General features: G+C 42.4%; 1 protein-coding gene across 2 annotated transcripts in view; it reads right to left on the bottom strand.

Annotated features, from left to right (window-relative positions):
- NID2 (nidogen 2) overlaps window positions 1-14,168 on the bottom strand; it is a 62,149-nt gene that overhangs the window by 22,074 nt on the left and 25,907 nt on the right. The window contains exons 7-11 of one of the 2 annotated variants that reach the window (XM_009006025.5): window positions 13,577-13,777; window positions 11,683-11,913; window positions 2,712-2,855; window positions 1,531-1,659; window positions 222-365 (exon numbers count right to left, since the gene is read on the bottom strand). In XM_009006025.5, the coding sequence (XP_009004273.3) occupies window positions 222-365; window positions 1,531-1,659; window positions 2,712-2,855; window positions 11,683-11,913; window positions 13,577-13,777 (849 nt within the window). The remainder of the gene's footprint in view (window positions 1-221; window positions 366-1,530; window positions 1,660-2,711; window positions 2,856-11,682; window positions 11,914-13,576; window positions 13,778-14,168) is intronic. The other variant, XM_035260521.3, reaches the window with a different exon arrangement.

Consider the following 14,168-nt stretch of genomic DNA (forward strand, 5'->3'; position numbering starts at 1 on the left):
GAGTGCTCTAGGAATGTCTCCACCAAGGACTCCATATATGGTCACCAATGTAGTCCAGAGGAAATCACCCTTGGCTCCCCTTCCCACCTCAAAGGATGCTTTTTTCTCACTCTTTTGGCAAGTGTAAAAGTCCTTTGTCCTTTCTAGGAGAGCTCCATCAATGTGGGGAAATGCCTCCAAGGCGATTTTCCAGTCGTTGAGGCTGACCTGCAGTTACTCACCAGTGCACTGGTGCCCGTTGCCAGCATAACCAGGCAGGCAGGCACAGCTGAACATGCTGCCTCCGTGGTGAACACACCGAGCCTGCCCAGCAGGAGCACAGGTATGACTGCCATCCTCACAGGGGTTGGAAGGTGGGGTGATCACTGAAAAGAGAAGGCAGTAAGGGTGTCCAAGGGTTTAGGCCTACAGGCCCCTCATGACATGATCCACAAACAGCAACAGACCAAGGAATGCAGGTTTCCAGACCCTACCCCAGGGCCAATGATTCAGAATCTGTATTTTAACAAGATTCCTAGATGGTTCCTATGTTATTAAAGTTCACAAGTACTGGTATGAATTTGTGCTTAAAATATTAAGCATAAAAATCCGCCATCCAAGCAGTCCTCAAAGTTTATAACACTCCAGAGCAATTGCTACACACACACACACACACACACACACACACAGTTTCTCCTATCACTTCTACCCTCCTCATCCCAATGGATTAAAGAGTGCATTTTCTTTACTCTCATCCAGTGTTAACAATGGGATGCATTGGGATAGTTCTTTTCATCCATTTTTAGGTCTGCAGTATTTTTTGGAGAAATAGAAGGGGTGTATTTTTTACAGAAGGAGCTCTTTAGCCAGTCTAGTAGGACATGTGTCGGTGAATTATGAATCCATCTCTTCTAATTAGAGAAATACTTTAGGCTCTATCTAAAGAACTAGAGGTGTTTACTAGAGAGGTTTATCATCTTGTTACATGATTGTGCCAGAAATCCTAACTGGGGTGTGCATCCTTCAGTAACTCAACACCAAAAATATCTATTTAGAGAAAAACAATGAAAATAAACAGGACTGAATTGAGCCAAAGCTTTGTGTTCTTTCTTTCTTTTTGAGACAGTGTCTCACTCTACTACCTAAGCTGGAGTGCACTGGCACACTCTCAGCTCACTGCAACCTCTGCCTCCCATGCTCAGGCAATCCTCCTGTCTCAGCCTCCTGAGTAGCTAGGACAATAGGTGCATGCCACCAGGCCTGGCTAATGTTTTGTATTTTTTGTAGAGACAAGGTTTTGCCACATTGCCCAAGCTGGTCTCGAACCTCTGAACTCAAGGGATTTACCTGCCTCAACCTTCCATAGTGCTGGGATTACAGGCATGAGCTACCACATCCACCTAGCTTTGGGCTATTTTGACATAAACTGTGTTCTCAAGAAAACCATAAAGCAGAGCTTCTGAATGACAGAAGTCAAAACACTGATAAGACTAAAGAGTAACATTAAAAAGCACCATTTTGGCCACACAAGAAAATGATTTTGGAACTCACAGATGCAAGTATACCGGTCATCTGCAAACTCATAACCACTCCGGCACTCACACCTGTAGCTTCCAGGCAAGTTGATACATACAGAGTTGGGGCCACAGCGATGAAAGCCAGTTGCACATTCATTTTCATCTAAGACCAAATGAGAACAGAAAAATTCTGCTTAACTCAAGGGTCCCAGAAGTGGAGGGTCTAAAAACTCAATGTTTTCTCATGAGTACGATGCTTCAATGGGACAAATGGGTAGCAGACATAGAATTTTTTTAAATCAGATATAAATGCATGTTGTAGACCATGAGAAATAGTAAAAATTCATGCCATTCAAGTAAAAGCCACAGGAAGACAATTTTTAAATGAATATTCTAAGAATTCTTTAACTGTTTTAAAAATAATGGATACTTGGAAGAAAACCAACAATTTTTTTAACATGCCTTTAAAATTTCTACCATGCCTTTTTGGGATATAACAAGTAAAAGAAACTTAATGGCCGTCTAAAATTTAAAGAAAACCAGAAAATGTGCTTTTTAGTAAGTCTAAGAACTTTTTTTTCCCCCAAGATAGAGTTTCACTCTTGTTGCCCACGCTGGAGTGCAGTGGTGCAATCTCAGCTCACCACAACCTCTGCCTCCTGGGTTCAAGCAATTCTGCCTCTGCCTCCTGGGTTCAAGCAATTCTGCCTCAGCCTCCTGGGTTCAAGCAATTCTGCCTCAGCCTCCTGAGTAGCTGGGATTATAGGCATGTACCACACCACGCCCAGCTAATTTTTTATTTTTAGTAGAGGCGGGGTTTCTGCAGGTTGGTCAGGCTGGTCTTGAACTCCTGACTTCAGGTGATTCATCTGCCTCGGCCTCTCAAAGTGCTGGGATTACAGGCGTGAGCCACCGCGCCTGGCCAGAACTACTTATTAGAGGCTCAAAGTTACAAAACTTAAAATATCCAGGAATTGCAACACATGTTTTCTTTTCACAGCCCAAGTACAAAATACTCCATTCCAAACCATCTTTTCAAACCTAAACAGCTGTACTTTAATTTTTAAGTAACTATATTCAGATTAACAGCTGCTAAAATCATTGGCAACTGTGACTGTAAAGGTGACAGGTACTTGTCTTCTACAAACATAATGCTGGAGAAGGCAGAGGAAGAACAAGAGCTACATGAAGAAGACACAAGAACATGACTCTTACCCACACAGCTACGTCCATCTCCCTGGTACCCAGATGCGCACTCGCAGGTGTAATCTACACCTGTCCCCGGATGGCACCGTGCTGTTGTGTCACACATGTGGCTCCCATCATAGCAAGGATTCACTGGAGAGGGATCTGCATCTTCTGCATGAGTAGAGGGGAAATAAAAGCACAATGTGGCTACTGGTAAGAGAATGACACAGAAGGAGAAGAGTCCTCAGAACTGACTGCATGTCTGTTTTGTGGCACACCTGGAGACCTTACTAAATCATCCCTAACCGAAGCTAGGGTGGATTGTCTGCACCTCAGTATTAAACTCCAGACTGCCTACCCTACAGACAGTTAGTACCTTTTGTTGCCTTCAGTAGGTTTGCGTCCAGGGAATGAAAACGTCCAACACGTCTATTTAAAAGTGTTTTTGCTCTTCCTGTGATTCTTGGGATAATTCTTTGTGGTGAGCTATTGTCCTCATTATGAGTAATTTTCACAGACAAGGAAATTGAAAGAGACATGGGAAAAATTGCCCAAGCTCACTAAGTCAGGAAGTGGTACAGCAAGGACTCAAATTCCAAATTTCTGGTTCTAAATCTGTCTGTCTCTTACTAAAATTCACAATTTTTTATGGGTAAATCTAATTAATTTTTTAAAAATCTTGCTTCTGAATGACTCCTAAGACTAAACGGGAATGACTTTCCCAGTACTTACTCTTCAGGAGTGGCCTTGCCAAGGATCCATCACTAGGGTAGGGATTACTTAACAAATGAAACCTTCCCTAGAGAAGTCTATTTTGGCTGAGCATGGTGGCTCATGCCTGTTATCCCAGCACTTCGGGAGACTAGGGCACGAGGATTGCTTGACCCAGGACTTCAAGCCCAGCCTGGGCAATATGGCAAGACCTAATCTCTACTTAAAAAAAAAAAAAAAAAAGCCAAGTATGGTAAACTATGCTTGTAGTCCAGCTACTCCAGAGGTTGAGGCAGGAGGATGACTTGAGTCCAGGAGCTTAAGCTTGCAGTGAGCCATCATCATGCCACTGTACTCCAGCCTAGGTGACAGCAAGACCATGTCTTAAAAAAAAATCTTTATTTCTACATAGAAAATAATAGTCCATGCTCACTGAGCATTTATGTGTGAGGCACTGTTCTGAACAGACAGGAGGATGCCCGATTACATTCTCCTAACTACATGGTGAGTAAATTGTCATCATCTCCACTTTTGCTGCATCACAGAGAGGCCAAATAACCTGCCCAGGGATTCACAGTCAGAACAGGTGGATGGAGCTGGAATAAAAATCTAGCAGTCTGGCTCCAAAGCCTGTGCTTTGCTGTAACCCTCACCGAGGGAACTTCATGAAATTACCTAGTGGCATAGTGGTATTGGAAGGAGTGCCGGATGCTCAAATAGAATGAATCTATCAACTCTGGCACTTCCGATTCTGCCATGTAAAATGGAAATAATATATACATCTGCCGCTACTGCTAAATTAAGAAAACCCAACACAATGTATTTGAAAGGCAATTCCCCAGCGGCAAGTCTACCCAGTCTCCACTGACTGCATTCCTCCTTCCTTCTCACAGGTGCCGCCGTTCATCTCAGTTCCTAGAATTAACTCTAATCTTAGGCTCAAAAGATTTCAGGAGCCCCAGCTAAGCCTGTCAGGTTCTACATTGAGCCATCTCTGTTACAAAGGGCGCTCCATCTAAGTTGTAATAACTCAGGCTTCTGCCATATACGTCTGTGCCCGAGGCCTTGTCTTGATAGCCAGCTTAGCATCCCGAGTCCCATCCTGCTCACCAGTTCTCACTACCCGCAGACACCAGCATCATGGCATCTGTAGGCAGACTCTGGCAGTACCACCCATTTTACCACCTCCTCCTGGATTCTCTATCATTTCACTCTGTCTGACCCACGACTCTCTCCCACCCCTGCTTTGTACAGAATCTCTACTAAAATGGAGAAATAATGAGGGAGATCAGGTGTTTGTCTTACATTGAGCCTTCAGTGAGGACATGACCCCGTCATTCTCCATTGCAACAGATGCTGACTCAGGAACCTGGTCTATACTCTCAAGGTAACAGCAACCACAACCCCATTGCCAGGGGTGAGAGTTGCCCAAAGTGACTCCTAGTCCAGACCCCAAGGGCTGACTGCTGCAGCTGACCTCATAGACTGGACTCACTCACAGTCCTTCAGGATGTCTGGCTTCTCCCCATTGCCTGTCCTACTGCCCATGTTATGGCTCTTCCAGTGTTTTCTCATAGCCTGCTGTGAACCAAGATGCCCTTGTTTTCTGGTAAACACTTTCCATCCCACTTTATAAGAAACACCACAGTGAATTCTTGTAGTGGAATATTCCCATATTATTGATTCCCACATTATTGGCTGAAAATAAGAAGGGCTATGGGTTTTCCCTCAGTACACCGCAATGATGTTGGCTGGGGTACACAGAATCTTTGCCAAAACAAAGGACCAACAAATAATCCCAGCACTTTTTAAACCTGATGAACTATGTAAGCAAAAGCCTAGCTTCCTGGAGCACGAAGACATCCTTGAAAGTCCCTTCCTCTGAATCCCCTGGCTGACTGGAAGGAGGCACGGCACTGAGGCTGTAGTTGCTGAGTAAACTTGAGCATAGACCAGGTTCCCAAGTCAGTCCTCAGCAGGTCACACCAAGGACAAGGTTATGTCCTCATCCATGAGGACCCAATGTAGGACAAGAAGGTGATTCTCCCACATGGTTTTTTCTCCATTTTAGGAGAAGATTCTGTACAAAATGCCTGGCATACCCCACCAAAGCGGGAAGTAATCAACACATTTTAGTTTATGAATACTAATGCTTAGCCTTCTTATTCAGTACTTTCCAGCATCATAATTTCGCCATGGCACATTCCAGCAAAGATTAGTGAATTCACATGGAACTCAAGAGCTTACCACCCTGCTAGGCATTAAAAGAAAAAAAAAAAAAAAAAAAAAACGCAACTCAAAAGTTGACTTGTAAACTTGGACAGGATATATTATCCTACCTAAAATTGAGAAGACAGTGTCCATAATTACTTAATACTGATTTAAAATGTATGTGACTGACAGAATTAGTTCCATCATTTGCAATGCCCAGTGCAAAGTGAAAATGTGGAGCCCACGGTTCAAAGCAAAGTGTGTAACCAAGCATGGAGCTCTTCTGGGCACGGCCTCGTTCACTGAATTGGCTTCCCAAAACATTTTAAAAATACATTTCTAAAACCATTTCACTACTCATTCTCTATGACTTGTAAGCTTTTCTCCTATTATAGTAAGTAAAGAATGGCAGTGTCCTTCTTAAGACATTTTCTATTTCACCCTCACCCTCTTAAACTCCTTGACTCTCTGACAGAGGATCTGGAACTAATTTACTCATTCAATCAAGGGAAGAGCGGTTTTCCTTAAAGGAACAGTCCGTTCAGTTTCACTGCACAGCCCTCTGCCTAGAGCCTCCTCAACTCACCAAAACGACCCTTGAAGTGGAAGGACAGGAAGCATTTTTGGATCCTGTTCTATGACCCCACCAAAAAAGAAAAAAAACCAGCTAACCCACTTAAAGCTCAAGCAATTGGTGGGAAGTGGCACTGCTGGTTGAGAAGTCAACAAGGGACAGAGGCTCCAGTCACTCACTGGGAAAGACACCCCAGTTCAGTTCTGCATTCTCGCCCTGGGAAATCACGACACACCCACATCAGGTGTGGGCAGCTGTGTTGTTTCACATGCGTTCCAACCAGATGATGGTTCCCACTGGAAAAAGTAAGCAGCTCTTAGGAAGATACTGCTATGCGCTGAGAGCGGAAAGAAAAAAGAACTTTTCCTTTGGGTGTCTCTTTGTTGTGGCTGTTTTTCTCCTATTCAGGTAGAATGAACAGTACTATTGTGGGTAGATGAAGTAGGGTTTAAACACAAAGCGTTTATAAAAGACACATATTGTCTCTTTTAAAGTTTGGTCTAAATTATGAGGCAGTCATAAGACCAGTGTGGAACAGCAGAGCCATGGGGGTAAGGGTGTGAGTGGTAGAGCCAGGGCCTGAGTTTGAATCCCAGCTCACTACTTAGGAGCTATGAGCAGGCAAATCACTTGATTTCTATACCTCATTCTCATCATATAGGATAACAAATAACCCTACCACTGGGTAGAGGTTGTTGTGGGGATTAAATGAGTTAATTCACATAAGGTGCTTAGAACAGTGCTTGGCACCAAGTAACCCATCCTTTGCTATTTCTTAATTAATATTTGACTGGGGTGGGAGGGAAAATCGTATCAAATTCTAAAGACAATGAACAACTTGGTGCCTGCCAGTTTGGTTTCTCTGATCCTTTCTACTCTCTGGTATGTCTCCAGGAAAAGTACACCCAGAGATGTATCATTTTCCTAAATGATTCCAGAATCTGAATGGGACTCCACAGCCCAGGAGATTCTTTTGCAAATGGTTGCTTTTACTTATCAGACACCTATACCCAATGAAGGGCTGACCTGGACATTTAGAGGGAAAAACCATTCTCCCCAGCAGTTTTGTTTAAATCTGTCATTGAGAAATCTACTACTGCAATCTTTCCCTCTCTGATTTACATGTTCCTCTAAAATCAACTCACATTTTCATGTATTAATTCACTACCTTACAAAACCTCCTTTGGGCACCCAATGCCTACGCTCCCAGCCAAGTTTCCCAAAACCAAACCAATCAACCAAATCAACTTACGATTCTCGTTACAAATTACTTCTGCATCCTAGAAAAGAGTCCAATCCTTGTACCTTAATATTATATAGCTGAAGTAACACTTCTATGGAGCCTGCTGAGGCCTTCAGGGGCCCTCAGCTCCAGTAGCAAACCACAGAACTGCATATTACAGATTCACCTCTCTGAGGAGCAAATTCTGGGCTCAATAGTAACGATACAGTGGCTGAACGAGGAAGATGGTCTTTTTCTCACGGTGCCGCTCTTACATTCCAGGGGAAAACATGACCTTCTGGTTTTCAGAATTGAAGTGTCCCCTCAATCTGACGAAGTCACTTCCCATCTGTAGAGTTCCCTGACTTCACAAGCTCATTCTCTGGCTTGCTTAAAACTTTTTTTTAAATTAAGACCTTGCTTTTTAGTGTGGTTTTACATTTAGAGAAAAATAGAACAAACTACAGAGCTTCCATGTCTCCCCAGCCCCCCATGTGCACAGTTACCCCTATTATTAACATTGTACATTAGTGTGGTACATTTACTATCCTCAGTGAATCATTAACTGATGCCCATAGTCTACATTAGGACAACACCTTTGGTGTTGGACAGTTCTATAGTTCCAAATGCACAATGGCCTACATCCAACATTACAGTATCATACAGAATAGTTTCACTGCCCTAAAAATCCCATGTTCCACTCATGCATCCTGCTCCTTCTTCCTCCTGAACCACTGGCAACCACTGATCTTTTTACTGTCTCTATAGTGTAACTTTTTCCAGAATGTCACATAGTTAGAATCTTTCTATACGTAGCCTTTTCAGACTAGCTGCTTTCACATAGCAACATGCTTTTCAGTTTCATGTCTTTTTGTGACATGATATGCCTAGAAGACTTTCATCTGTATTTTTAAATCAGTCTTCATAGTTGAGGATGCTGCTGCTCATTGAAATTTGGGAACCACTGTTTATTTTGAGATGGGGGTCTTGGTATGTGGCCAAGGCTGGTCTCAAACTCCTGGGCTCAAGTGATCCTCCCACCTCAACCTTCAGAGTAGCTGGGATTACTGGGATTACTGGGATTACAGGCACAAGCCACTGCGCCTGATGGGAATGGTTCTACAGTTTTGTTTCCACCACTGTTTGCTTCAATTTATTTATTTTTATTTTTATTTTTGAGAGTCTTGCTATGTCATTGCCCAGGCTGGACTGCAGTGGTGCAATATCAGCTCACTGCAACCTCCACCTCCTGGGGGCAAGCAATTCTCCTGCTTCAGCCTCCTGAGTAGCTGAGATTACATGCACATGCCACCACATCTCGCTAATTTTTGTGTGTGTATATTACATATATTATATGTATTTTTTTTTGTAGTGATAGGGTTTTGCCATGTTGGCTAGACTAGTGTCAAAATCCTGACCTCAGGTGATCCACCCACCTTGGCCTCCCAAATGCTGGAATTACAGGCATAAACTACCATGCTCAGCCTTCAACTGAGATGTAATTCACATACCATACACATAATCACATAATCACCTCCAAAAGAAATGCTGTACCCTTTAGCTATTAACCCCCTATTCCCTCATTATCTCCTAGCCCTGGGCAACAGGAATATGCTATGTACGTGGATTTGCCTATTCTGAATATTTCATATAAATGCAATCATTCAGTATGCTGTCCTTTATGACCGACCAGCTACCTTCATTTAACATAAGGTTTTCAGGGCCGGACACGGTGGCTCAAGCCTGTAATCTCAGCACTTTGGGAGGCCGAGGCGGGTGGATCACGAGGTCAAGAGATCGAGACCATCCTGGTCAACATGGTGAAACCCCGTCTCTACTAAAATTACAAAAAATTAGCTGGGCATGGTGGCGCATGCCTGTAATCCCAGCTACTCTGGAGGCTGAGGCAGGAGAATTGCCTGAACCCAGGGGGCGGAGGTTGCAGTGAGCCAAGATTGCGCCATTGCACTCCAGCCTGGGTAACAAGAGCGAAACTCCGTCTCAAAAAAAATAAAATAAATAAAAAAATGGTTTTCAGAGTTCACCCATGTTGTAGCATGTATTCATACTTCATGGTTGAACAATATTCTAGTATATCAATGTTTTTTGCTGTCCAGCAATTGATGGACATGTGAGGTGCTTCAACCTTTTGGCTATTATGAATAATGCTGCTATGTATATACATGAATAAGTTTTTGTGAGGACCTATGTTTTTATTTCTTTTGGGTACACAGTGAGTAGAATTGCTCTGTTAAATGGCAACTTTGTGTTTAACTTTTTGAGAAACTGCTATTTGTAAAATAATGTGGCTACTGGGAAAAACAGCAATCACAACAGCACGTATGCGGGTTCTGAATTTTCCACATTCTCGCCAACACTTGTTATTACCTATTTTTTGATTATACTCAACCAAACGATGTCAAGTAGTATCACATTGTGGTTTTGATTTGCATTTTTCTGATGACTAATGATGTCGAGCATCTTTACAGATATTCACTGGGTATCTATGTATCTTTTTGGACAAAGGACATTATAGATCCTTTGCCATCTTTTAGTTGGCTTTTTGTCTTTTTATTGAGTTGTAACAGTACTTCATACACTCTAGAACAAGTCTCTTATTAAATACATGATTTAAAATACTGTCTCCCATTCTATGGGTTGCATTTTCACTTTGTTAATAATGTCCTTTGAAGTACAAATATTTAAAATTTTGATGGCATCCAGTTTCTTTTGTTGTTGTGTCATACCTAAGAAACCACTACCAAATTCAAAGTCACAAAAATGTAGCCCTGTGTTTTCTTCTGAAAAGTTTTAGCTCTCACACTTAGGTCTGTGGGCCCATTTTGAGTTTATTTTTGGATATGCTGTGAGATAAGGATTCAACTTCATTCTTTTGTGTGTGGTCACTCAGCGGTCCCAGCACCATAGTCAACAAGAGTTTAAAACACTGTTCTTTCTCCACTGAATTGTTTTGGCACTGTTGTTGAAAAAGCCATTGACTTTTAATGTGAGTGTTTATTTCTGGGTTCCCACTTCTATTTCATTGATCTGTACGTGTATCCTTATGCCAGGACCACACTGTCTTGATTACATTTTGAGTTTGAGAAATATGAGTCTGACTTTATGCTTCTTTTCTAAGACTGTTTTGGCTATTCTGGGTTCTTTGAGTTCTCATATAAATTCTACAATCAGCTTGCCAATTTCTGCAAAGAGCTAGCTGAGATTCTGATAGGGATTATGTTGAATTAATAGATCAATTTGGGAAGCATTCATATCTTAACAGTGTTAAGTCTTCCAATCCATGAATATGGAACATCTTCCCATTTAACTAGGTCTTATCTTTTTCCCAAAAATGTTTTGTGGGATGCAATGCACTAGTACTGCACTTATTTTTTTTTAATTACTTTTTGAAATAGAATTCCTTAATTTTCAGTTTGCTCATTGCTACTATAGAAAAATATAATTTTGGTATACTAATCTTGCATATCCTATAACATTGCTGAATTTTTTCTTTAGTTCTAATAGTTTTTTAGTGAATTCCTTAGACTTTCTACATAAAAGATCATGTCATCCGAGAATAATTTTATTTCTCCCTTTCCAATTTTTTAGATGGCTTTTATTTCATGTTCTTGCCTAATCCCCCTGGCTAGAACTTCTAGTACCGAGGTGAATTAAAGTGGCATGAGTAGACATCCTGGTCTTTTTCCTACGCTTCAGGGAAAAGCATCCAGTCTTTCACTATTAAGTATAATGTTCTGGGGATTGGGGAGGGGGAAGTTATACATGAAGTTCTATATTGTTTTCTTTTTCCAAGTACTAGCTCTTTGCCCCACCTTGGTTTTGGATGAAATTCTTCTCATCTGTTCTAGCTAAAACATCACTTTCTTGGGGACATCTTCCCTGATCTTCAAACTAGACTCGGAGCTCCCTGCACTTATCACACTTGTAACAAATACTTATTGGCACCACTCTCTGTCCTAATTCCAGTCCGCCTTGTTCACAGGTATGTTCCTGACTGGCACACACAGCGGGGTACTGCTATAAACCAGCCTCACATACTGTGCCCTCTCTTTCCTGACTTTAGCAGGGACACTGTTCCTTGCCCTAAAACTCCATTTCTGCCTGTTTCCAACTCAAGGGCAAGGATCTGCTTTATTCATCCTTATACCTAGCACCTAACACAGCCCGGCACGAGGTAACCCTTAGTAACCTCTGTGAATTATTCTAACTCTACTTAAAAGGATGTCATTTTTGCCCAAGAACAACAAAGAAAACCTTACCTTCAACTGGGCCAATTTGATTGGTCACAGCAAATCTAAGCACTCTTTCTTCATCATTATACAAGGCAAAGACCCGGTCTACGTTCAGCTGCTGGGTGGTGGGGAAGGCCGGGCGTCGGGGGGCATGCCTGCACACCTGGTAAGTGATGTTCTGGTGGACGCGGTAGGACCATGTTTGGTTGATTGCACCAAAAGTGAGAGAGTACTCTCTGGAACTTGTAGAGGTTACAGCTGCAATAAACACATTGGTAATTTAAAAAATATATATATATTAAATACAGAGATTTTCAGGTGGGGTGTATTTTTATGCAGTTTTTTTCATCTAATTCTTGGAGCATGTTCCCTTGGGAACTTCCTGAGTTTATATGAAAAAATTAGCAAGGAAATCCCAAGAACCTGAGTGGATACAAAGTCACAGTGCTGAGAGGGAGAAGGCACTACCATGGTCCATGTCATTATATGCAAAGAATAAGTGCGACTAAGTGCCAGCCGTGCCGACAGTGCTCTATACAGACTGCCTCATTTATTCCTCACAACAGCACAGGTAGGTGGGCACTAAGTCATGCAATCAGAGGCTTACGGAGGTGAAGTAGGCTAAGATGCAATGCTGCTACATGGTAGAGCTAGAACTGAAACTCACACTGGTTTGACTCTACACCCTAAATTTTAAACAGGTCCCTCATCTACATTGCACAGAAGTGACGACTTCCAGCACCTTGCACTTCAGTAAATCTGAAGAATTCCAGAGAAAGGAAAGGGTTGTCTCTCATAATCTAAGTCTGGGAACAAGCCCAGGTCAGTTATCTGGGCATTGACCATTTTGTTCACAGCCCAGGTCTCTGCTTCCCATTTCTTCTCTCCGTTCCTGCCAGGCTGCCAGCTCTCAGCACAGGAGAAGCAGGGATCAGAGGAAAGGCACAACTCAGTCTAGATTGCCGTGCTGCACAACAGCAACTGTGATGGAGGCAGCCTCTTGCACACAGATAGTATTTTCACAGAACACATCATGCTTCACACATACTACTGACCACATAACATAGAAAAAGCATTTTTATTGCTACATTAAAGGTGAAAAAATACATTCTCAGATATTAAGAGGCCTTTCCCTACAGATAAGCAAATCCAGGATATAAGTTCTTATCTTTTGACTCCAAATCTAGCATTATTTTTAGAGTAAACTACAGCATTCTCTGTTTTTTTGTTTTTTTGAGATGGAGTCCTGCTCTGTCACCCAGGCTGGAGTATAGTGGTGCAATCTCAGTTCACTGCAACCCCCACTTCCTGGGTGTTCAGGTGATTCTCCTGCCCCAGGCCTCCAAGTAGCTGGGATCACAGGCACCTGCCACCATGCTCGGCTCATGTTTGTATTTTTAGTAGAGACAGGGTTTTGCCATGTTGGCCAGACTGGTCTCCAACTCCTGACCTCAGGTGATCCACCTGCATCAGCCTTCCAAAGTGTTGGGATTACAGGCATGAGCCACTGCACCTGGCCTCTGTGATTTTTAAAGCAGCCTGAACTCATCAGCTGAAACAAGGTTGAGGCAAATAAAAATTCCAATAATCAGTATTTTCCATGTTGCAGAAAGCAGGATGGTTAAAAACTGTACATAACTATACCATCCCTAGCCACCCCCATGGACCATGTTGCTACTGATTATGCTGTTATTTGAAAGTACTGGGTAGGATTATAGATATTCCTTTGTATAGCAGCCAGCATTCTGCTCACTTACACTATATATTTTATTCTAACAATAAGAGTAATAACATAACAGCTCATTTTATGTTCCATTGACTGTTCTAGGACATGCCAGGTAGTAAGTCATTTAAGTCTTAAAACTATCTTGTGAGATGGGTACAATCCCCATTTACAGTTGTGAAGACTGGTTACACATACCGGAGTCCGAGTAGTGGTACAGCTCCTTGTAGGGAGAGATGCGGGCTGTGAAATTTGCTGGGACGTAAGGCACCTGGCCTTGAATGTTGGTCTTAATGCTCAGATAGTTCTCTGAGTCAAGTCCCTCAGCAGTTTGAGTGATGCTAACCCTCTCCTCTCCCGGGTAGAATGTAACTTCCATGTCATGGATAAAGGCAGCACCTGGAGATGAGAAACATTCAGCACAGGGATGAAAAGAGGCCTTACTGAAACAGTTACCAGTACACGCTGCGCCCTCCCAATTTCTACTGCTCTTGGATACTGTGCCTAAGGAGATTATCTGATATCTGAGAGTAAGCACTATCAGCTGTTGATACCACACCTTCCCAGACTTCTCCACTGAAGAATATGGTTCCATCTGGCCTTACCTCACCCAGCTTCTCTCTGCACAAGCTTGTATTCTGAGAAACACACTCTTGGGAATGTCCTCGACTTTTCTCTAAGGTTGCTAGACTTAGCAAAAACAAACAAGCCTACCAACAACAAAAAAACCACCCAAGACACCCAGGGTTTTTTGCTTGAATTTCAGGTAAGTATGTCTCATGCACTATTT

The sequence above is a fragment of the Callithrix jacchus genome, chromosome 8 (assembly GCF_049354715.1).
Source record: "Callithrix jacchus isolate 240 chromosome 8, calJac240_pri, whole genome shotgun sequence".
In the NCBI taxonomy this organism is placed as follows: domain Eukaryota; kingdom Metazoa; phylum Chordata; class Mammalia; order Primates; family Cebidae; genus Callithrix; species Callithrix jacchus.